This window comes from Pan paniscus, chromosome 5 (assembly GCF_029289425.2).
Source record: "Pan paniscus chromosome 5, NHGRI_mPanPan1-v2.0_pri, whole genome shotgun sequence".
NCBI classification, from domain to species: Eukaryota; Metazoa; Chordata; class Mammalia; order Primates; family Hominidae; genus Pan; species Pan paniscus.
In genome coordinates this window covers 113,359,868-113,386,006 of record NC_073254.2, presented here as the reverse complement: position 1 = coordinate 113,386,006, position 26,139 = coordinate 113,359,868, and the positions used below count along the sequence as shown (strand labels likewise).

Below are 26,139 nucleotides of genomic sequence, written 5' to 3'. Positions count from 1 at the left end.
TTTTATGTGTTTTTCCTATAGTACAAAGATGAACACATGTGGGGAAGAGTGAGAAAGCTAAAAGTTGTATATTTTAAAATACTAAGCTCATAGTAACACACGCATTTGTTATTTCGAGGATTGCTAAAAATGAATTTCTTGCTGATAACGTACAATAGGAAAAGCGTTCCATGAAAGAGCACCATTCTACTATTAAAAGGTTTTCCCTTGACTGTATTCCAGAGATATCTTTATTTTTCCTTTTTCTATTTACCTAATGGATATCTAACAAATTTCAGTGGATTTAAAAACTTGATATATTTGCTGAAAGATCATTTTATGCTTGTTGACCCATCTTACCTCATTGTATTGTTGAAAAATACAGGTATATTTTTCCATCTCATTCTTTGTTTAAATTCAGTTAGAAACATGTAAATGTAGAAAAAATGAATGGTATAAATAAATGACTTTTTAAATCCAAAGTGAAATTCATTATCTTGGTTAAGTTCTTTTCTGTGAAACATTGTGTTTTGGGTCTTAATCAAGGTCAATATTCCTTGATTCCATGCTATTTCAACATACAATTTAATATCACATTATTTAAGTATGCAATCACTAGCCTGTTTTCATAATTTCATAAAAATTTCAGTAGGTCTGCTTTTTTTACTACATGTATTCATTTTCTATTGCTGCCATAACAGATTACCACAAACAGTGAACAATTTAAAACACTCATTTATTATCTCACAGTTCTGTGAGTCACAAGTCTGGGCACAGCAAGGTTCAACTACCAGCCTCACAGGCTGAAATCAAGTTATCGGCTGGTGTTGGCTCTTACTTGAAAACTCTGGGGAAGATCCACTTCCAAGCTCATTCCTGTTGTTGGAAGAATTCAAATTCTTTGCTCTGATAGGACTGAATTATTGATTTCTGTACCGGTCAATCAGGGCCAGTCTGATCCTAAAAGCTGCCCCTGTATCTTTGCATGTTTCTCTGAGGTCCCCTCCAACAATGGCAAGTTGGTTCCTCCCACAGTTGAAATTTCTCTGACTTCTACAGCATCTCTGTTTGCTCTTAAGGGCTGGTATGACTAGATAGTGCCCACTGGGAAGAATCCAGGACAATCTCTTTATTTTAAGGTCTGTAACCTTAATTATATTTACAGTACCCTTTTGGCCATGGAATTTACATATTTACATGTTTCAGAGATTAGGGTATAGACATCTTCGTGGGGTCACTCTGCCTACTTTGCTGTGCTTTAAAATTGTCTTTTTCCCTACTTCATGCTAAGAAATTTTCCTTTACAAATAGTTAAGCTTAACCTGTTGGCAGGGGGTAGAGGGAGGCAGTACATAGACCTTATGAATAAATTCCATTCTGTAATTTAAATACGTGTTTTGTAATTGAATTTTAGTTGGAAATTGATTAAGATCAAAGATCACATATGAGTGCTTGAAGCTCAAAATCTGTAAAAATGCTGATTGGTTCAGGTCTGTACATAAACCCACCATTCTTGTTACTGATTATATTTCAATTTAAAGCCTTATACTAACAAACCCATTCCACAAATTTACTTTTCTGCCTGTCATTAGACTTTTGCTTTACTCTTTCATCAAATTTATCAATTTTGTTTTTATGCTGTTGAGATTTACCACTTTGAACTCTGGAAACAAATTTTGAATTTCCTAAGATCTTCTGTCATTGTCATTTGTGAAGATTCCAAATATGATTAATAATTTGCTTCATGGCTTAGTCTGTTTTGTATTTTATTTATTTGTTATATCTTATATCCCTGATAAGACTTGAAGATCTTTAAGGGCAAAGGAAGTTCCATCTGTTTTTTCAGTTGAATTTAATTTTTATTTTTGAATACTTCTAGAAACTCTAGTGAAAATGAATCTGTTAATTATTTGTTAGAAAACCTACTAAAAATTTATGTTCAAAAAGCTCTGTTATAGACAGTATTTGTTTTCTCCTACATCTTTCAATTCGGAACTTTATTATTGTTGGTTACTATTTATTATCTTCACATAATTCCAATTACAACATGTCTAATTTCATTTTGATCATTATGAAAATTATAATTTAAATGTTATAACACCAAATTGGTTCTTGAAGCATTTAATTCATTTGTATATTCATTTGTATATTGTCACTTGTATATTTCATTTGTATAATTCATTTGTATACTGTTATTTTCTTTTCAGAAATGAACTTTAGATTGTAGTTAATTGAATATTTTGGTGTAAGAGTGAGCACATTTTTAATGAGATTGTTACAATAACTTTAATTTAGTAAATCAAATATATTGACCATAGAAATCATTGTGTTTTAAGATTAACATACCTTATGCCACTTTAATTTTACTTTAACATATAACTTTATCTGAAAATAATTACCTTGTTAGAATATAACTAGGCTAGAGATGTTTTTGTTTATAAGCTGTATATCCTGTGAGTTGTGTATCCTTTATACCTAAGATATTGAAGCTCAGGGAAAATATAATCACGTTTCCTGTACCAAATGTTGTATTTGAAGGACATAAGACAGAGAGAGATTTTTCCTATCATGCAGTTTATCCATTCTCAAGGGCCATGTGCTAGTGCTTCCGTTTCTGACCCTCTTAAAATGTGTGACTTGATATAGTATCAGCAAGGGATACAAGAAAAAAAGAAAGAAATATAGAAGAATTCAGGAGTATATTCACTTACAGATATGGATCCTGTGCAAAAGGGAAAATACGTTGCAGCATATTTCACTGTCAGCGCTGTGATATGAGTTTCAACATATTATATATTTGAAGTATTTTTAGCAGCTTTTCTTTTTCAGTTCCCAATTGCTATAATTTTATTGGTAAAAATTATTTTCCAGGATGGAAATAATGAATGTAATTTTAGTGTATAACTTGCAAAAATCATCTCATTTTATATTTAGATCTTGTTTCAATGTATCAGAAACTAAATAGGGTAGATTTATAACCCAAATCTTTTCCATAACCTGAAGAATTCAGAGTCTCCTGCCTCTTTTATCATACCAAGCAAAGTGATAGTTAGGGATAGAAACCAAGCAACATGTCTTAGTGTTTGACTTATACTGAAAATCACAGTAGGCTATTGGTGTTATTTGAAAGAAACCTAGAGATTTACACATACGAGCTCTCTAACCTATTTCTAGCTAACTTATTTTCAAATGGCACACATAAATGGTAAACTCTGATCAGAGACCAGCAACTCCTGGGTAACTCAATGTGTTAACCATTGCAGTATTCTCACCTGTGCTGCAGTCTATTGTTTTTACTAGTTAAAATGTAAATTTTTTGGAATGATTTTGTTAGGGAAGTTATGCTACTAGAGATTATTTGTCAAGTAGAGTCTCATGTTACAATTAGTTGGAGTTGGATTCCTAAGGCCATGGCCTAAGGAAGCAGCCTCTTGAACGTTGCAGTCTACTGAGTTATGCTAAGCAGGTTCTGGGTACAGAGATGTGTCACTTTAGAGATAAGTTATTGTTTACTGTATATGTTCAGGTTTCAAAAGTTGTGACAAAAATAAGATTTCTTACTAGAAATTAGCTTCATTGAAAATATATCAGAAATGCATTTAGACTGTAAACACAGTTCCTTGAGTACCTCAGCTACATCTCCTTCAAGGGAAAGTTGTCCCACTTAAACTGCCCTCGTTACGCTTTTGTTAGTAATCTGGGAGGAAATGAGAGTCATGTATCTTCCATGTCCTTCCTTCAAAATCGCCAAGCCAGAAAGAAGTGAAAAATGTGGTTTTTAGACATTGATACAAGAAAATATTAAGTAGAAGAAACAAAATAAAGCCAAAGGGATAAACATCGGAAGGTTGCTTAAACGGCTTGGTCCCATATAATTGCTTTTCTGTCAGCAGGATTATTAACAGTTTCAGACATCTGAAAATTAAATTAACAGCCTGAAAATATTTTACAGAATGAGATAGAGCGTGATACATGAAACATAATGACCCCACTGAAATTCAGCCAAGCCAGTGCAGCTACTCATTTAGACAGAGTAGACAACTAGTTAATCATCACTGAGCAAATTAGACAGAGCAAATTAGTTTGCTACATTCCACAGACTTAGCTACCAAAAAGAGTATATGTCACTAATTAGAATGAAAGAACTCTAAGCATATTATTATCTGTATAGAAAGAGAAAGCAAGATTGTAGCTTTGAATTGCTCCTTTCAAAGCTTGAAGCCTAGGTTACGTAGGTATAAATTACACATGCAAGAGTCCATGTGTATGTATGTGTGTTCATGCACATAATTTAAGTAGCAGGCAGCCTTTGCATTTTCTTGCATCTTGACCTAATAAAGTCTAAAAATGTTTTCCAAAGTTGTTTGGAATTCTTTGGGAGTATACACACACCAAGTGAAACATGGAAACATTTTAAAAAATATGATTCTTTTAATTGAAGATCAAAGTAGCCATTTCATACACTTTTTCTTGCATCATATTAAATTATTTTTTCTTTTAAAAAGTGTATTGCTGTTGCATGTGAAATAAATATTTGGACTCAGTTTATCACTGGAGATTAATCTGAAATCATATTTTCTAGCCTTAATTAGCATTCATTTGCTTAATTGTCATTCTCAGCCCCATCATTTCCATTTTTCACTAACTTGAACAATGCTATCTTCTGCTGTTTGCACTTTAATTTAAATTTCTATTAAGGTTTATGAACAGTAATAAGGTCCTGTTTGAATATTCATTAGCTTCTGAATTGTGAGCTATGAAAAGGTGCTTTCTTTTACCTTAATGAAACTGGCACAGCATGGGACTGATCAGTTGTGACATTTGATTTGAGGCATCCGGTGAATTTTCTCATTGTTTATTGACACATCTTGTCCAAACAGCTCCCTCGCAAGTGAGCGGAGTAATGAAGGAGAGAGTACTGCAGCGGAGTGTCGAGCTTTCCTGGCAGGAACCAGAGCATCCCAATGGAGTCATCACAGAATATGAAATCAAGTATTACGAGAAAGTAAGTGCTAAGAGCAACTGAAATGTACAATGTGCTGTGTGTCTCATGTCATCCTACTGTATTGTAGACTAAAGTTGGTCATTATGCCAACAATTTGGAGCTACTTCAAACTTCGTAGTTAATTTTAGCCATTTATAATAACCATCTCTGTGAATCTCTGGCTTATCATTATAAATGTGATTTCTGTGTATTAAGTGTCTGTGTTACACAAATGAAAGTATCCCATTTGTAGCATATATATTTATTTATTTATTCAATTTCTGATATTGTAGTAATTAGATATAGGATATTTTAGTACCACAGAAACCACACAGCCCAATGCATTTTGAAAAATATTTTCTTTAGTATGTCTGTTTTGGACCTTAATGATTTGTTTAATTTATGTGGTTTCAGTGATGATAATGACCTCAAATAATTTAGTAATTTGAAATAATAAGAATATTTTGTATAATAAATATGTAGTTCTTCAGACTTACAAATCAGATGATGTTATTTCACTCCTTTAAATTCCTCCTGAAATTTATTTTATATATGTTTTAATAATCATGTATGGGACTTATTTATACCTCTCCTTCCAGGAAAAATATTATGGCTAAAACCCAAGTGCTGCCTTTTTAATCCGCCTATAATGACTAAATTTTAGTAACTAGTGATACATCTGAGTATATGAGTATATTTATTTCTGTTTCATTTGGAAAGAGAGAGAAAATGTTTATGTGAACCATGTTCACAGATCGTAATTTAAAACCCCACCTCACAGAAAGACTCAGTGCAAGGTTTGAAACGTGGAAACCATTGCTATTACCAACAGTAACAGTAATAAGTGTTACTATTTTTGGCTTACCTGAGTTACCTGAAGTGCTATAATACACATAACCGTTTTAACTGTTTAGACAATAGAATTAGAAAATAGGAGCTTAAAGCTTGAGAAAACTTTGGGGATGAATGGACATGATTAAATAAATTGAAATGTATATAGTACATTGGCAATAGATACCTTTGTTTTTTTTTAAAGAAAAATTAGTTTAAAATATGATTTTGTTTTAATGTTCAGATTAAATTTAAAATATTTTTGCTTGTTACTTACATTATGAATTCATGACTTCATGGCTAAGGTTGCATTTTATATGCTTCCTTTATCATCCCAACAAATGTGTTTTAGAGGGGATCATTGTTTTTAATGCTGGTTTTGGTATATCTGTTTTCCCATGAGAGCTAACAGTTATATTCCCTGCTTAAATTGCATCCAATTTCAAAAGCAATGAAACACATAGGTGGTAAGAGTAAAGTTTCTTACAATATAAATCTGAAATATTTTGCAAATGTTTTCTCTAGAATAAATCTGTTCAAATCATTTTTTGGCCTTACAGAAATCTACATTCACTAAATTTGCATATTAGGTAACTAAAAGACAATAATAGTATTGTATTGTATTATATTGTAATGTATATGCACGCATGCGTGATGTTTGTGTCACCTGAGTTATGCCTAGGTCTTTCGTTTGAGATAAATACGTGTAATACAAACTATCATTTTTATAAATGATTATAATGAGGACAATCACAGATCAGTTTGAGTAAATCAAGCTTAAGTATATATTTATTTACACTTTTGCAAATCTCACTGTGAAGGCAAATCAAACAACTTGATTGACATTTTAAGATTTCAATGAAGAATTTCATTGCCAGATAAAGTTGAACACATGTATTTATTATACACCAAATAAGAACTCTCTAATATTGTATATTATGAAGTATAATTTTTACAACTTTTATTCAGAAATAGCTTGTGAGAATCATATCAAGGAAGATTTAAATTTTTATTTATTTAAATATTGTTTTGATGGAGTTTTTATATGCTTGAGTTTTTACATTTATTCCCTTCTTAATCTTATTATATATGCGCATAAAATATGTTTGATAATGATAGGATAAAAATTGTTAATAAACATATAATTGATTTTAGTAAATTTGCATTAGCTTTTATATCTGAAATATGAACAAAATGAAATAAATCAGGCTTAAAATATTTTCAAACCATAAATCATATATATTTAAACTTTAATATTTATAATTTTACTTTAAAAATATTTCATTAAACACTGTTTTGCAGAAGTGGTTTATTCTGTGAGAAATTCAGGGTTGTTTTAAAAAAAATTGGTATGTCAGTATAGTAGTAGTGTTATCTGAATTTCTTGATTTAATAACTTTCTGGATTTTTAGCATCTGGCTTTTTTTCTTGCTGAATAACTTTCAGAAAAAACTTAAGAGAACTACATTATGATTTGATGACCTCTACTAAACTGTAGATTGTACAGGTGTACCCACTCTTTGACCAATAGGATATTTTATTATATTATGGCTAAATAGTTCTTGTCACGTATTACCTCTGCGAAAGCTAAAAACACCATAAATGTTTTAACTAAATTATTTCGCCCTAAATATATATAACAAAGGCATGTGTTTCACATTTCCATTTTATATTACCTTAGAAGTGATTTAACGTTATAATATTCCATAAAGTACAATGTAGCCTCTATAAAAACAATGGAGCAAATTGAATTAAATTGAAACAGTTGGCTGTCAAATTGTCTGGTTGCAATCACAATTAAATATTTCCTCTAAATATTGTTTCTAGGATCAAAGGGAACGGACCTACTCAACAGTAAAAACCAAGTCTACTTCAGCCTCCATTAATAATCTGAAACCAGGAACAGTGTATGTTTTCCAGATTCGGGCTTTTACTGCTGCTGGTTATGGAAATTACAGTCCCAGACTTGATGTTGCTACACTAGAGGAAGCTACAGGTAAAATGTTTGAAGGTAATTATGCCTTTGGTTTGGTTTCCTACTCTCAATAACTCTAGCATATATTAATATTTTTTTCAATATTGAGGTGATCATTTGTATCATCATAATTTTTACATATACAAATAAATATATATGTACATATAAATGTACTTTGTAAAAGTTCATAATAATTTAACATTTGCTGTTTTGTTTAGCAATTTTAGAACCTTGTGATTTAAATTAGTTTCTTTAATGCATACTGGATTTATTTTTTGAAAAAGGTGAAATTAGAAACAGAAGCAGGACTGATTCAATTTGTGTATTGACACAAGATGTTTTTGTCGACCTCAAAACAATCTTATTCTAAGTGTGTCCATCAAAGCAGCTACTTCACAGAAACCCACAAATGAAGCCAGAATGTGTAGTGAGGTGGACAAGAGAAAGATGGTATCTAAGAACCTGTATTAATTTAAGTGACTTGCCCTTTAGCAATGATTTCAAAAATTAGAGTTCAGGAAGGTCTTAGAACTTGTTTTTATTTTTATTTTTGACATTTTTCATTTTTGTTATGGAATATTTCATGCATACTAAGGAATCTATTTAAAGTAGATATGAAATATAAGGGAGATAATTAAATGAATATCCCTATAACCACTCATCTTAAAAATAGAATATAACCAGTATCTTTGAAGCCCCTTTATCATTTTATGTTTTACAATGCAACAAGATTATAGTAAAAATGCATATATATATATAGTGTATAAGAAGTAAGCAGATATATCTTGGGATGGATGTCCCCATTTGCTGTCAGATTCCAAGTTCAGAACACCCTGAATACCACTGCTGTTGCTCCTCAACAGAGCTGATGTCTCAGTACGTGTTTCTATATTTTGGAGTTTTGATTCCTCCTGATGTTACTGCTTAGGCACATGGTTTACCCAGGTGTTATCTCTTCTCCTTGCCAATCCAGCCTTCCTCCAAAATTCTAATCAAAATTAAGTTGGAAAATGTTATATAACTTTTCTCAGTTAAAAATATTTAAACAAATTAAATTAATATTTTGATTAAAGAATTATTTTGGCTTTAAAGGAAGAATTGTATAGATCTTCAAAAGGTGGAGTAAATTGATAAATATCCTTTGCATTAACTAATGTTTGTTAAGTTTGCTAGCAGTATTATTCTTCCACATATTTTGTTACATTTTAAAATAAATCTGTAACTCTCATAGCCACAAATAATAAAAACATATGCTGAAATCATTTTGACATATAAATCATTCACATAGAGTTGTAAACATAAAGGCATCAGTTAAAAAATTTACTACATAATTTGATGTGGTAAACTTAATACCATTATTCATGATTATTCTTTTTAAATAGATTATATAAGATCAAGAATCAGCATATCAAAGTTTAGTGTCCCCCAAAACATTAAAGCATTTTAAGTTAAGATTTCAACATTTAAACATTTGAGTGGTTAGTGTTAAAATGTGCTCTAGTAATTTTCAACTCAGATCTATATCATAATATCACCCTGTAAATTCAGATATAATAAGATACTTCAAATTATGTTTTTTATCTTTTAATAAATAGTTTAAACTTAAAATGTCAGTTATCTCACATTTACCCAACCATTCCTTGTTATTTAAAAACACTTTTAGATTTCAAAAGTTTCAAGATGAATTTATGCCTTTTCCTGACTTTGTAAATTGAGAATATTAAACCAAACTATCATTTAATGAGTGCTGAGATTCATAGATATCATTTTTATTATTTAAAAAAGAAGTAACCAAGACTCAGAGATTAAAGTAGTGGAACCTGAAAGATCACATGAAATGTATGTTAAGAATGGATTTTTGCATTAGAATTTAGTGATTTTTACTATCAATATATTCTCTCCTACTGGAATGTCAAGTTGATGAAAGAAGAATCCATATGTCTTTTTCTTACTGTTGTCTTGCCAGTGCCTACTATGGTTTCAGGCACAGAAGGCACTCAGTAAATTAGCAATAAATGAATACTTCACACTGATCAACATAGAGTGAATTATTAATATCAATCAGTACCAGTAGAGAGCTGCCTGGTTTCAAATCTCTCTGCTCTGCCATGTCCGGTTATAGGAGTTTGGATGAGCTGGGTCTCTGTACCCTAATTTCTAGTATAGTAGTACTCAATTCACAAAACATTCTGAGGTTTAAGTTAAATATACAAAATGTCAAGGAGAGCCCCTATCATGGAAAGTCTTAAGTGTCAGCTGTTATTAAACACAGCCTTTCTCAAAATTTTCCATCCCAGGAGCCCTTTTACTATTAAAAAATGTTGAGGATATCAAAAAATGTTTTATATTGGTTATATCAATTAATATTCACCAAATTAGAAATTAAAATGGAAACTTTAAAAACACAAGAACACACAGACACATTTTATTAGCCATCAGAGTCATGGTATTATCATGTCATATACCTTCTGAAAATCTTAACTGCATTCGTAAGCAAGTGAGAGTAAAAAAGTCAAATAACATCTTCATATTACATGAAAATGATTTTGAACTTGCAGACTCTATGAAAAGTTCTTGAGGACTCTCAGAGTTTTCCAGACTACTCTTTGTGAACCAGTGAGTCAGCATAAGGTACTATGCTAAGAATTAAGGAGGCACAGAGACACACAGTTCATGATCTTTATTAAAAGTTCAGTAAAAGACAGGGACAGGTACACAGATTCTGGCCACACAATTAAGCAGTGGTGGAATGCGTGGTCCAGTGATATCACCATGTCAGGGAGCAGTGACTTGCTGTGCCAGAAAGCAGGTCAGAAGGTAAGATGCAGCCTAAAAGAAGTCACTTGAGCACTGTTTGTAAAGAGAAATTTGACAGTCTCTTCCATTGCACATACATCCTAAAATCCCCTTCTGTGCAGTATCCTATCTACTTTTTCGAGTTTTTAAACCATGATATTCTGTTTATAGCCTTAGCAAATTATTTTTAATATGTATTGCCCATGAAATAGATGAAAATATTAACCATAATGTCAACTATGGAAAGATTAAAGTATGACCCTGACAATATACAAAAATGTATAAATAAATATGCACAAATTCTGATTCATCATTCACCTGAGTTCATTTTTCTCGTTAGAGTTCTCTTTCTGAAGCTAAGGGAAAAACTGAGCCTAAGACAAGCAGAGAATTAGGCCCATGGGACACATTGATTGAATGGAAAGAATTTCATAACATATGTACATAATTTTTTCTTCCTCATGACTGGAACTATTCCATTCTTTTTCTTTCTTAAAATGTACATTAAAAAAACAGACTAAAAACAAAAAATAAGCAAATTTTTAAAAGACTTGAAGTCATCTTTTCTCTGTTGTGTGATAATAGGCTGTAATTCAGAAATTAGTATTTGAAAGTTGTTTTCTTCTTCTGTTTTTTTAACCTTTTTAAGTTCCCTCAGGGAGCAATTCAGCAGGTGATAAATTAGAGAATGTGTGTAATCTTCTTTGTTCAGAAAGTATCTATTAGACCAGAGCGATTTTTCCTGTTTTTCAACACAGGAGCTATCTCTTGTTAGCATAGGTATACAAAATTAAGAGATAAGTTGTCAAAAGGAGACAGACAAACTAGAGAAAGGCCAATCTGAAAAAAACTTTATACTCCCTATTGTGGCAAGATATGTTTTGCCTTCATATGAATTACTTCTCTAGAGATCTAGTCCCTTGCCATCAACAAGAAGGAATGGTATTTTCCATCCTGCCTTAAATTAAAGATTGCAGCTCTTGATTGTTTCAGAGATAGCAAATTATATTAGTTTGACCTTATGTATTTTATGATATTTGCAACTGGATCATTTATTGGAATATTCATTTTCATTGTTTCATATGTCTTTGATGATTTTATAAAGTCTGTATTGCTAATGAAAATATGAAACTCTGGGAAAATATGACAATTGTGAATCATCATATAAATAAAACTTCACTAGTTTGGAAAAATGGAAGTGATAAGTGCAAAAATTCTATATCAGAAGGTGTTTTAAAAGACATGCAAACATGTACTTCTTCCCAAAGAGACTGTCAGAAAGGTTCAGCCAGGTTTGCCTTAATGAGCATAGAAGAATTATTTAGTATTGTATAGGAAGGGTTTGCAGTTAGGTAATGATAGTGTTTTTTTAAAGCACTTGCAGAAAGTTTGCTTTTTCTAAAATAGGCTAGCTACTTTGTAATCTTAAAAATGAAATGTGTTTACTCATACTTCATGAAAATTAACACAGATAATGTGGCTCATCTTTTTCCTGAATTATAGTGGACTATCAATTCATGATGTTTATGATTACATGATGCTTTCCATTTTAATTGATGATATGAGAGATAAAGCATTTAATGTGTGTTAAGGTACTTCAAAAATACATGAGGTATGTATTTTGGTTCTGATTTCACATACCAAAACACAAGACACAAAGGGATCAAAATCAAATACCTTGCTGAGGAACAATAGGGATTTAATAGCACTTGCAGATCAGATGTGTCTATCTCTTGATTTATAACTAAGCTTTCAACAACTAAGCAGGAATATAATCATTCAATAAGGCATTTATACATTCTTTTGTAGCTGATAAATGGAAAATATGTGAAAGTATTGTCCTTACCAGTTCTTTAAAAGGCAGAAATAAACATTTATTTAAATTTACTTTGTTACAATATAATGCGGTTATTTAAAATTAGAAAGAATTAAATAGAAAAGATAACTCTAATTTTATTTAACCTTTCAAGTTCTTGCATGGTGTCAAGTATTTCTGAGCCTATTTCCTCTGTTTACAGCTACAGCTGTCTCCAGTGAACAGAATCCTGTTATTATCATTGCTGTGGTTGCTGTGGCTGGGACCATCATTTTGGTGTTCATGGTCTTTGGCTTCATCATTGGGAGAAGGTAGAACACAAAGTTGTTCTAATCTGTAACATAAAATGTATTGTTTTTTAAGAATTATGTCAGCCTGTTACTTAGTGTAATAGAATTTTAAATAGTAAATGCAAACATTCTTTGATATAAAACATTAAAGGTCAATAATGTGTCATTCCTTCAAGATCAAAATGGAATATGAGTTTCATCACTGCCTTTCATTTAAAGAGAATGAGTATTGCAGTTTTTATTGGGTGAATATTTTTGCTTATTTTCAGAGTTAAGTTTTCATAATAAATATAGAATATACCTGGGGAAATATTTAGTCTTTTAGCTATTAAATGTTTTTGGACACCATTTAAAAAGTTTTTCTTTTCCAGAAAGAAATATAAGTAAACATTCACTTGTGAATATTTGTGACTCATGAATATTTTTGTAAATTGAACCTTGTGGATTCAAATCATACTGAATTTTGTGTATTCAATCTAAATGTATTTTTTAACATGTTCCTTTTACATTTTCTCACACAAAAAGTTTGTTTTCTGTGCAATTTTAATCATGTGAATTGCTATATTATTACTAAATGGATTCATAACTATGAACAGTAAATTTAGCTCTAGTAAGTTGTTGAGTAACTAAGGTACATTGTACTGAATATTAAATATATAAAGTAAAATGACTGAGATTGTCACAAATTTGCTTTCTTCCAGGCACTGTGGTTACAGCAAAGCTGACCAAGAAGGCGATGAAGAGCTTTACTTTCATTGTAAGTGTTTGGCTTTTCTTTATTATGATGTACCCCTATTAACAGAAAAATCTGGTTATTAGCATTGGCATTAACAAAGTCCTCATGCATCATGCTTGAAATTATACCATGAGCTCAAAATGTTGCTTTAAAGCATTTGAATCAGATGTTTAGAATTAAAATCATGTGATGTGAATTTGAAAAAATAAAATATGTTCAGAAATGTCATATAATTGCAGGATATTCAGCTGCTTTTACATCACAATGTTTCGTTTTGCAAACTTTGCCCAAGTGTTTCTTACCATCCTAATAATAATACATTAAAGGTTGCATGTGCCCCTTCTCTAGCTAAGGAATGTCATGCCAGGTTACAAAGATAGGCCCTTTTTTAATCCAATGAGTGATGCTACCACAAAAGGCTAAATTAAGGAGCCTCTTTCTCTTCAGCTACTATAAATTACCTATCATTGATAGATATTTCATAGGACATAAATAGTATAATAATAAGATTCATACTTCTGATGTTTTCCTATAGATTTGAGTTAGCTTATTCTTAAAAGTTCATTTTAGAAATCATATTTAGAAGAAAGCTTAGGGACCCAAATAAAATAGATGCCTATCTGCATTAATCTTATTCTTGTTGCAATGAAACAAGATGGCATGTGAAAATGAGAGCACTGAGAGTAACTGTTATTACTTTATGTATGCAAAATCAAAACCTAACAACCAAATTACTTCAGTTATGATAGTTGATGATGTTCTTACCCTAACCTGTTTTCCCCATTTTTAATCCTTAAGAATATTAAAAACCAATTTTATTATTATTTTGTAGTACCCATAATCTTTGGCAAATGTTCTCATGTGTAGATAAATTTCCCATGACATAAGATGTAAGAATTGTATCTTTTGTTGTGTTAATTATTAGATTCTTATGTCAATATCTGTGAAGATACTGTCCTATACCTATCCTAAAGTCATAAGACTTTATCTTATGACAATATCAAAGCCTCCATCAAGAATTTCTAATACATTTTAGATTTTCTTTGTGATACTTTTTTTTAAATAAAACTCAAATGACAATGTGTGGTTTAAATACACAAATTGTAAATGCTCTTATCATTCCTAAATTTTCTCAATGTGTTTGTATTTTTGAACCAACAGTTACCTTTAATTTTCAAAATAGAAGTGGTTTTACATAACACAAATCCAAATTGAATAAGAAATTCTCTTGAATCTCAACCTCTGATGGTAGGAAGGGCATGTGGGGTAGTACAGTTTACTACAAATTGAAGTTAAATGTATGCCCAGAAGTGGCTTTATTATAAAGTTTAATATTCAAGGCCTCTTACTTTCACAGGCCTTTTTTAGGCCCTGGGAGTGCTGTAGCAAATTTATGTATATAATCATGTATTCTTTCCCCTAAAAAAAGTATCCCAAACTGTATATGGGGTAAGCCTCAAAAAACTTAAATATACCCCTGAATATGACTGAATATGTGTGTTTCTATACCCCACTTGGGATTATTTGATATGCCCCCAATGTCAGAACTTCCTTTTGCTAATCTGGCATTAATTTTCCTGTGACAAGCCTCAGTGAAGAGAGAACCATAGGTAGTTTATAGCTAGAGGAAATAGAGAAAAAAGTGGAGGTTACCTTTTTTTGTTTCTATTTAATGACATGTGAGAATATTTTTAACACTTCCCCAGACAGGAAGGAGCAGATCAAAACTTGAATGCCTAAATTTTATTTCTAGTGTAGAATGTATATAGAAGAGTAATATAAGACTGTAGTTCCTGAAATCCCTGGTCCTGCCCATATGTGAATAATTTAATGGCACAATTATTTAATATTACCATAATCAGTATGTCACTTTTCTTTTATTTATTGAGCATATTTGAAATATCCCCAAATGATCACATACACCAGTTTATTTACTTTTAACTTGCAGGTTAATGCAGGAGGTCAGTTGAAACATGGCTTATCCAAAATTTGTTGTATAGCCTTATGCTTAATTGTCATCAGTCAGTTTTAATATTTTTATGCCATTCACTTTTTTCACATTTCACATCCAGTTTGTAATTAGAAAATATATAGTTGCATGCCTTACTTGCTAATATAGACAAGATAAACTTGCTGTATATAAAGTTTTCATCATTAGAGAAAACTAGCAATGGTGGTTTTAAGATGTTGAACTTTCATGAGAAATCAAAATAATATTTTAAAATACAAAAGTTCATACTCAAGTTGGGATAAACCAGAATATTCAGAAATAATGTCAATATTTTCCTTATTTTAAAACATTCATTTTTAAATGAATAATGAAAAAAGTGCACTTAACATATCCCATCCTGGTAAATTCTTAATATTTTGAGTTACCCTTTTTCCACGGATATGTTTTCTTGTCATTTGATTAAAACCAGGTATTTTATTTGATTTTATGATTACTTAATATAGACAGTATAATACCGTGGTAACCAGCTGTTTACAAGTTGCTGTGTTTTTATTCCTCTATTTAGTACATGGACAATTTTCCCAGGTGCTAGAACACCAGATTGAATTTTTACAGAAACTTGAAAGCAACCATTTAACTAGCTTTTAGAGCACTGAATTTAATAGAATGTCCAGTCATTTGTATCAGGCACCCTCAACTTTCCATGGCCCCGAGTGCTACATTTAAAGATATAAACAATGGAGGAATTTAGTGAAGCAATTCCAATTTACATTTTGTTTCCTCCTACCATTTCTTCTAACAATGTCTTCAAATCCAAGCTGGGCAGTATTTCATGTTTTTATGCCAAAAAAGCTCTGGTCTGTCAAAATGTTTTATGACAGCTTGAATAAAGAACCATCAGAGACCGTTTGAGATGCAGAAGGTTACCTCCAATCTAGCTCCCTTATCAAAACAAAATTTTAAAAAAATGAAAGGAAGAGAGAATAAAAAGGGAGAAGATGGCTCATTCTCCATCTGCCTGCCAATCTAGGAGGTTAACCTATTGTTTTCTTCCCTTCTCTCTTTTTCTCTTCCCCTTTTCCCTATACTCCTTCTTCTCTCTTTTCTCCTTCTATCCCCTCTCTCTTTTCTTCTCGTGTTTTTTTTTTCATCTTCAGCTTTAGTAACAAATGAGCATCTGTCAGTTTTATAAACTGCAACAATAATTGTTTAAGACAATCAATTTTGGATAAACAATCAACTACAGCAGAATAAATCAAGATTTTTAAATCCCATTTTCCTTTATACATTTTGCTTCTTTTTGTTATGTGTTTACTTTTAAAATATAATTTTAATGTGATGACATAAGCACAGTTAGGCTGCAGTGTAATATATAAAGAAATATATTGTTCTCCAAATAGTAAGATTTGATGAAAAGATTGTTCAGTGGCTTTGTTAAAACAATAAAGTTTTTTTGAGGATATAGTGTAATTTTTATTGCATTAATATAACCAAATATATGCCTATCTATCTTATCTTTGTCTTTTACCAAATAGATTTGGAATATATTATTGTAATTGAATTTTATTTAAAGTTGACATAGTATTATCTGTTACCTGCATGCTTCTGGGTGCATTTTAAGAAGATTTTAACTTTTAAGATTATTCTATGTTGTTTGCATTTTGACTACCTTTTGTGAGGCATATTGGCTACCTCCTCAGCAGTTAAGATCTTCCAGAGCCTTATAATTGAAAGTTCATATAAACCATTCCTCTTTCAAATCGCTGTCATACTTGGTTAACAGATCCCAGGAATATTGTAAATTTTCTAACTTTACTCTGCACTTTGTATATCTGGCCTCTATTGCCCTTGAAGGTGAAGATGAAACTGTCTTTAGAAGATATCTCTTTGATTCTGTGATAGAAGTCCCTCACATCTTGTATTAATTTTATGTATATATCAACGGTGGTTGGTCTTTAAAAAAATAAATCAAAAGAATAAGTAAGATGTCTAAATGTTTTTAATATTGCTGTCAGTGTAGTAGGCTACCTGTAAATGAAATGTCTTCTTTTCCCAGTGTATTAATTTGATTGATTGACTGACTGGTAGATTTACAAATGTGTTTCCAAGTCCATTACAAACCTTAATATGGCTTGAACTATGCCATGATAGCAGTGAATTTAATTAAACCTCCAGTCTGATAGGCATGTCAGAAATTTTGGTGAATGTCTTTTGTTGATTTACTGGAAAAGCAATTCAGTTAGTAACCTATGAGCTGGATCCTATGTTACCTATAGAAGCTTGCAGATAATACCTATACGCCAGCAGACTGAAGTAGTCTGTTAAAACTGCTGTGAATCAGGTGATGTGGAAGCAAGTTCACTGTTCCAAGGAGCACTCTGCATAATGAAATTCCTGGGCTGACTGCACAATAAGTGCTTTGCTTCATCACAGTCATGCTTTCTTACATCATTACAGTTAAATTTCCAGGCACCAAAACCTACATTGACCCTGAAACCTATGAGGACCCAAATAGAGCTGTCCATCAATTCGCCAAGGAGCTAGATGCCTCCTGTATTAAAATTGAGCGTGTGATTGGTGCAGGTAAGGCTATTATAGCTTCCTCGTTCAGCCGTTCCATTTAGCCAAGATCGAAAGTCATACATCATAATGACAGGCAAATAATTATCCCTCAAGTATAGAACTTTTGCATTTACCTGAACTGTTGGAAGCAGTGAGGCTGTACTTGTTTATGAAATCTTACAAAAAAATGTGAAAAACTAGCATGTGGCACAAAGAATCCATATATTTTTGGTTTTCTGTTGGATTTTTAAGATATTGTTCTACTACAAGCTACTTTATAATAGCTCTGGCCTGTCATTTAAGAAATGAATTTGTATTTTTAAAAGGTCAGAAATTTCCAGAATTTTGCTGGACATTTCCTTTTACTTGATTTACTGTCTTCTTACAAAACTTTCATTTTTATCTTTTTTCTTGTATTTGTAGGTATTAGCCATTGTACTTTAAATTCATGTGGAAAATTAATGTGTATGAATTATTTAAAGGGAATATTTTCTATATGTATGTATTTTTATACTAATTATACATTTCTGATTCTAATTCCTTTAAATCCAGTAGATATAGTGCATATAAATTCCAGATTTTAAATATTTAATAAATATTTTCTTCTCAAAATTAAAAGGAATAGCAATGTTTAGAATTTGCTGATGTGTCCTCATGCTTTAGTAGGTAGTCTAGGTAATATACTAATATAATATATATAAAAAAATTTTTAAATATATAATATATAGTAGCATAATTCACATCTAAATGTTGACCCTGAGTGTTGGTTAATTCAATTGAAAAATAGTAGCCGTTTAACAGACAGTTTAGGAAAGCGTAACTTCTATGAAAGAGCTCTGAACTCTATCTTCAAGTTTTGATTTCATTTATGCCATTATTTTCAAAAACAACTTTTTTGTGTCTAGGAAATAGACTCCCCTATATATGGGAATGTATTCAATGTAACTTACAGGGCTTTACCAAGTATTTTTGAAAATATTTTAAAATGCTTTCAAATAATTTACTAAAAGTTAAAGAAAAATAATTCAACGCATTTACTCTTAAAAGAAAATTACAATATTTAGAAACTAAAATATGCCTGCTTGTTCTGTTACTTCAGGAGAATTTGGTGAAGTCTGCAGTGGCCGTTTGAAACTTCCAGGGAAAAGAGATGTTGCAGTAGCCATAAAAACCCTGAAAGTTGGTTACACAGAGAAACAAAGGAGAGACTTTTTGTGTGAAGCAAGCATCATGGGGCAGTTTGACCACCCAAATGTTGTCCATTTGGAAGGGGTTGTTACAAGAGGTAGATATTGGTTATATCTTTATTTTATCAAAAAGACTGAGTGTCAGAAATTAGTATTATTATGTACATAATAAAACAAATTATGAAATATGTTGCACAGTCTAAATGAATGTGTTTTCTTGGTATGTAACTAATCAAAAAATTCTTGCTTTATGTTATCACCTCAAGGGAAAAGAAAGCAGGAAAAAAATGAATGCAAGATTAGAGTTGAAGAATAACTCTGATAGATGGAATGACTGATAAATATTTTTATTTCTCTTCAAGAGACGTAATAATTATGCAATATAGTCTTTACATTTTACATAAAGTGTAATTTTCTCTGAGTTTTACTCACTAAGCAGGAGTCAGAAGAACACAGTGACTTTTATTTATATGGTTTAATTTTATGAATCATGACCATCTTCCAAGCAGACATATAATGACTTTTTGAGCTTAGCAGCAACAATAAAAGAAATGCTCATACTTCTCACACTCACTCTTTCAAAAGAGCACCATGTGTTTTATTGGGGGATGAGAAAGGAGATAACCCTGCAGCTCAGGTTACGACTTCTGAAACTTTTTTTTTTTAATTTTAGGGAAACCAGTCATGATAGTAATAGAGTTCATGGAAAATGGAGCCCTAGATGCATTTCTCAGGGTAAGTACCAAAGTGATCCACTTATTCTAAATATACTATGCTTGCTACCAATATAATTTTATGAACTTTTTTTGCGATGTAAAATGAGAGCCTTGTAAAATAGTAAGAGGTTAGAAGATTGTCTTTGAAAATCAGATTAATAATCAGAGTTCAAGACTAGATTAAACTAGAATATTTTGAGCATTGAAGTGATACAATGTGGTCAAGAAGTTATTTCCATTAATATTATTACCTGAGGTATGGAGGATGCCCGAAGCCCTGTAATTTGAATTCATGTTATAAAACAGTATATACAATTTTAAATGAAATATAGAGATAATATGGAAAAGACTAAAAGGTGAGATAATCATTCTGTGTTGACACTATGATCACAACTCTGCTCTGTAGAACCATTTCTATTCTATTGTTAGGTGAACACCAAGCATAAAATGTATGATTATTAACATTATTTTTCAAATTAATGGTATGTGGTTTATTTGTAAATGACATATAAATCCAGAATATATAAACATAGATATTTTTACTCTCAGAGGCTTTTTAACTAAGAATATTAACATGTGAACATTTTTCCAAATGGCAAAGAAAAAATAATCTAAAGAAAAAGAGAACATGCAAAGTTATTTAATATGATCTAGAATCATATTTAACTCAGGCGTATAAACAGTCATAGGATTTAGAGAAACTTTTATTGCTGCATCATCATGATAAAAGTATCAACTAGAAAATTAATCAACTCAGACTAGCATACTTCATCCAGCATGTTTATATTCAGCTGGAGTAATTTTTTGGTTAAAATGGGTTGGAAGTGGCCAGTCTGGTTGCAAACAGTTCTCAATCCCATTTGCTAGTACATCTGTCCTAGAGACTCCTTGTTACAAGTAATGCTCCTATCAGTAGCAAAACTGAGAAAAAATGAAATGGAAACAAAGTGGCCACTACAATTACTTTCTACATTTTAGTTTCTCTTCATTTTGACTCAAATATTTCCCCCCTTGCTTTTTTTTAGCATTTAGAGGAAAATAAACCTTATTATGTGTATATTAATTTCTTTATATACTTTTATATTATTTAGACTTTTTGGCATGTGGGGAAAACACTTAGCTATTGGGGGTAATTTTTTAGATACTCTATTTCCAAACTTAAAAATTAGCATATACTTTTGGACTTGTGCAATCTCAAACTGTTATTAGTTCATTTTAAAATATCAAATTAGTATACATAACTAAATGATTACCAAAATTATCTTATTTGGCTGTCAGCTAAATGAGCATGTTATTTTTTTTCCACAGGTATCCATATTATATAAAAAATTAACAATTCCCATTATACAATAGCAAATTACTAGCACGCAGATATTTTTCATGGTGATTTTTGTCCCTTTTAAAGTATGCAGTTAACTGGGCTTTTATTTTTGTCTTCCTGCAGAAACATGATGGGCAATTTACAGTCATTCAGTTAGTAGGAATGCTGAGAGGAATTGCTGCTGGAATGAGATATTTGGCTGATATGGGATATGTTCACAGGGACCTTGCAGCTCGCAATATTCTTGTCAACAGCAATCTCGTTTGTAAAGTGTCAGATTTTGGCCTGTCCCGAGTTATAGAGGATGATCCAGAAGCTGTCTATACAACTACTGTAAGAAAAAGTCATTTACTGCACTTCTTCATATTCTTAAGATTTTTCTACCACGAAAGCAGGACCTAATAATGTAAAACTAAACAGGAGAAATGAAGCAAATTGAGCTAAGCATTTTGAGGTTGCTTTTTTTGTTTTTTGTTTTTCTGGAAGAATCATTGTTTGTACAATACATATATAGACTAAGAAGGAAAGTGTTGATAACATGACTGCCCTATATTGGGAGAGTCATAGAATATAGTTACATACAAAAACATCTAGCTACTAGCACTCATATTTGTAGAAAGCTGTAATCACATTTTAAATAAAGATTTAAAAGAATATTAACTATGCTAATCCTTATAACTTTTGTAAGATTAGAAAAAAAGAAAATATGTGAGAATTTATTTAAATTATCCATATTTTGTTTCATTTTCATAGTAACTTTGCCTAGTTTGTCTTTGTTGTGGCTGTTGTTGTTGTTGTTGTTGTTGTTGAGATGGAGTTTTGTTCTTGTTGTCCAGGCTGGAGTGCAATGGCACAATCTTGGCTCACTGCAGCTTCTGCCTCCCGGGTTCAAGCAATGCTCCTGCCTCAGCCTTCCGAGTAGCTAGGATAACAGGCGCCCACCACCACGCATGGATAATTTTTTTGTATTTTTAGTAGAGACGGGTTTTCACCACGTTTGCCAGGCTGATCTTGAACTCCTGGCCTCAGGTGATCCACCCACCTCGGCCTCCCAAAATGCTGGGATTACAGATGTGAGCCACAGCGCCCGGCCTGTCATTGTTTGTTCGATATACTCTTGCCCTAACACCACACAAATCTCAATCAGTTGAGTTGCCTTGTAAACTTGAAATGATGAAACTTGTAATGGTATTCTAAAAATCAGATAAATAACTTTAAATACGCATAGAGATTCAAGATGGGTAGACCTGATGCTGCTGAACTACCAACCAAAAATGCACATATGTATTTATGGTATTTCCATAAATAATATATCAGTTATTATACATATTTAAAATGTTCATTTCTTTTTATAACAGGGTGGAAAAATTCCAGTAAGGTGGACAGCACCCGAAGCCATCCAGTACCGGAAATTCACATCAGCCAGTGATGTATGGAGCTATGGAATAGTCATGTGGGAAGTTATGTCTTACGGAGAAAGACCTTATTGGGACATGTCAAATCAAGATGTAGGTGTTACATTCATTTAAACAAAAAGGATTGAATACATTAATAGCCAGTATTACTGGAACATGTAGGTAAAGGCTCATTAAGAACACTTTTAAATAATTATAAAAGTACAGTTTTCCACAATTACTACCACACTAATTACCATAAATTAGTGGTTCTACTAATTTTATTATTTTGGCTTTCATTTTGAATAATCACTTTCTCTTTTTATAATATAAATTCTATGGACACAAAATAGAAGCTTACTAATGATATTTCCTCCTTAATAAAGATAATGTTTCCACACTTGCACAGCTGGAGTGGGAGCATCACATGAGTAAAAGAATCATTTGTGAAGAGGAGGGAAGGAAGTTTGGTTGTGCTTTGTTTTGTCTTTGAAGCTTATCTTTTTCTTTTAGTGTTCAATGAAAATTCTTTAAATTATCTACTGTTGATTGGTTTAACTAAGTTTTAGTTTCATGGGACAATCTAGATTTTATGATCAATATTAGTAAATGTTTCATAGTGATATTTTAGAATGTAATCACAATAAGAATATCTTTGGAAATTCCTTTTAAAAGTATATTTATTAAATGTACATACCCTGTTGCCATGAGGACATGCTAAAACATAAAACATACTGTTTTCCGTTGAGAAAAGAAACTGATGGTAGTCCATGTGAGCGTATACATCTCACAAAGAGACCACTTATAAAACAATACAGCAAAAGTGCAAAAAAAAAGTTGCTTTTATTAGGTTGAGTTTGTTAAAATGGCCATTTTGTAGGCCAAGAGCACTTATAGTTCAACCTATTGAAATATGAGTGAAAATTAGATAAATGTAGAGCCAGTATGAAATCTAGGAAGATATCCAGGATTGTACTGAAAATCTGGTGGATACCTTGGTTCAGAGCTGATGAGCCAATTCTCTAAGGAAGCACACTGGAAAGTTGAGAAGTTAAGGTTTAGAGGTGTATGAAGACCGATCAAATGGACTCACTTTTCTATAACAGAGATGCAGTACACTTGTGGTAATTAGAAATGAAGATGTAGGTTTGGACAAATTGAAGAAGGAGTTTTCAGAGGAGTCTGGAAATGATACTAATGCAAATTCTTGGAGTGTGGAGTCAAAAAAATAAGTAGTGCTTAAGGAAAATCTACATTGGGTCTTTAAACTTACAGTAGTTATTTTTAGACAACTAACATTTAGACTGTTTTATATGTTGTTGACAAAGTTATTTTTGATACTTTCCCTACAAATTTTTTCACTAACTGAGAAGTCCACAGTCTGAAAAGAGGAAGGTTATAAATCAGTTATATCTATTGATATTTTGAATTGGATGATGACATAAAACTTTTTCATTTGCTTTTTGTTTTGTTTTTGTTTTTCAAAGATAAAAGTCTAAATGATGAGTCTGTTTGGCAGAGGCAAAGTTGTTAATATTTGACAGGTCTCAGTGTCAAAGATTTCATGGACTGTCAAAATTTGGACAAACAAATCCTTAGGGCAGAGAAAGAGAAATATTTACATTCCCTAGACACTCCGTGGAGTTTCATTTCTTTTGACACCTTCCTTCTGTATTGGATTCAAACATAAAGGGACTGACAGGACTGACAAATTCAGAGTTCACTTAACTTCCAAAAACAAATAATGGAAATGGTTAAGAAGAAAAAAATTAATATCTCCAATTTTAAATTTTAAAATGTGTTAAGTATTGTTTTAGTTTTTCTTAAAAATGAACATTATGAATATAGCCTTACTATACCAAGGATTAATATTTTATTAGTCAAATGATATAATTATGTCTATTATGCAGTTTAGTTTTAACCTAAAATATTTGGCACATTCTTTAATTTTTTTATTTAGAAGGTCTAAAATAATTAATAAATTTGGACACAGGTTTGTTTAGCAGTGAGAGATTACCTAGATAGGTCAGTTTGTACAGTGAAATTGATATTCATATTCCTCTTATTAGATAATATTCATTATTTTATAATTATGCCAGTAGAGTGCTATTTGAACAATTATATGTTTAATTTTCAATATGCAAATGGAGAAAAATTAGATAATTTAGGATAATGATTTCCATTCTGGGATAAAATTTTCTAGATAAAAGGTTTTTTCTAGGAATCTGTGGTAGGAGTTCATGGAGAGACTTAGATCTATGAACCCCTGTGAACCCCTGATACATGTGGAAACTGCTGTGTATGTGTGAATATATTATTTTTTTTTCTGGGAAGGTTGCCTTCCTCAGATTTTCAGATGTATTCATTGTCTTTTAATTAGCCTAGATGGGTTTATCAAGTGAACCAATTAACTCTACATTATTAAAATTTAGTTGCTAGGAATTTGTCAGGGATTTTAGAAAGCCCTCAAATTTTAAACGCCTCAGATTTTAAAAGATTTTTTTACGAGACACAAGAAAACAAGATGTACAGTGATGGTTACATTTCTAAGCAAGTCCACACAGTTCCAGGCTGAATGCTGGATAAGGTGAGGTTTTTGTAACCTGAAGAGACACAAAAGGGTGGTGTAGAAGCTAATGAGTGAGAAAGTTCTGGACTATCCGAACAGTTTGTGTAACTCTGGACAAGGCAATGAACAAGAAAAACCTAGGGAAAACTAATATACCTATACATGACCAGATTCATACTCAAATAGGTTATCCATTAGTTAACCCTTGAATGGGCACTCATTTGTATTTTTATGTGTCTATTATTTTCTTAAGTTTTAACTACAATGGAAACAGTCGGATTCAGTTACTTGCAATTAAAACCAAGAGGTTGAGCTTTCCAAATAAATTTCCAACTTTCATTCTTCTAAAAAATCTGCAAACATTTAGCTCTTTCCATTAATGACTTTTCAAAGAAAAATCTTCATGTATGTAAATGTAGTCAAATATAAGAAATATTGTGGAAATTGAAAATATCCTTTTGGTTTTCACAGCAGCCATCTTTTAATTGAATTTTATATCTTGATTCATCCAAATCAAATTTTTACCCTCAAATTATGAAATTTTGAAGTTTTTTACTATATAGATTTTATTTTTTTCTTCTAGCAGTATTTTTCTTACATTAGTATTTTAATGTATTGTAATATAAGAAAAAATACTACTAGCATAAAAAGAATAAAATCTATATAGTAAATTAAGTATCCTAATAGTTAACATAAGAAAAAAAGTATTTTTTAAAAAATAACGTAAGAAAGTATTTTTTTCTTATATAAAACTAGGCCAGTAAATTGTTAATTTTCCTAGTAGGTAGATATTAGGATGTTAAAAAATTTAAGCTTTTTTAAAGATATGAGACATGAAGATAATTCCTTAAAGCCATATAAGAAAAGTCATTTAAGGGCTTGGAAAATATAACATACTCGTAAGTAAATGTATTCTCAGCTAAATTGTGAGACCTCATTTTCCTTTTAAAAGTCATCACTGATTTATGACTTTATATTTTTTCATGTTAATATAGAAGCAAAATTATGATGTTGTTTTATGTAAAACTTTGC

The 26,139-nt window shown here is 31.3% G+C and overlaps 1 protein-coding gene across 5 annotated transcripts in view; it reads left to right on the top strand.

Annotated features, from left to right (window-relative positions):
* Positions 1–26,139, top strand: part of EPHA7 (EPH receptor A7) — a 178,579-nt gene that overhangs the window by 141,607 nt on the left and 10,833 nt on the right. The window contains exons 6-14 of one of the 5 annotated variants that reach the window (XM_034962538.3): positions 4,860–4,984; positions 7,622–7,790; positions 12,584–12,692; positions 13,373–13,428; positions 17,828–17,941; positions 19,020–19,205; positions 19,781–19,842; positions 21,268–21,477; positions 22,503–22,652. In XM_034962538.3, the coding sequence (XP_034818429.1) occupies positions 4,860–4,984; positions 7,622–7,790; positions 12,584–12,692; positions 13,373–13,428; positions 17,828–17,941; positions 19,020–19,205; positions 19,781–19,842; positions 21,268–21,477; positions 22,503–22,652 (1,181 nt within the window). Of the gene's footprint in view, positions 1–4,859; positions 4,985–7,621; positions 7,806–12,583; positions 12,693–13,372; positions 13,429–16,515; positions 17,343–17,815; positions 17,942–19,019; positions 19,206–19,780; positions 19,843–21,267; positions 21,478–22,502; positions 22,653–26,139 lie in introns of those variants that run through there. The other 4 variants (XM_034962537.3, XM_034962535.3, XM_034962534.3 and 1 more) reach the window with 4 other exon arrangements.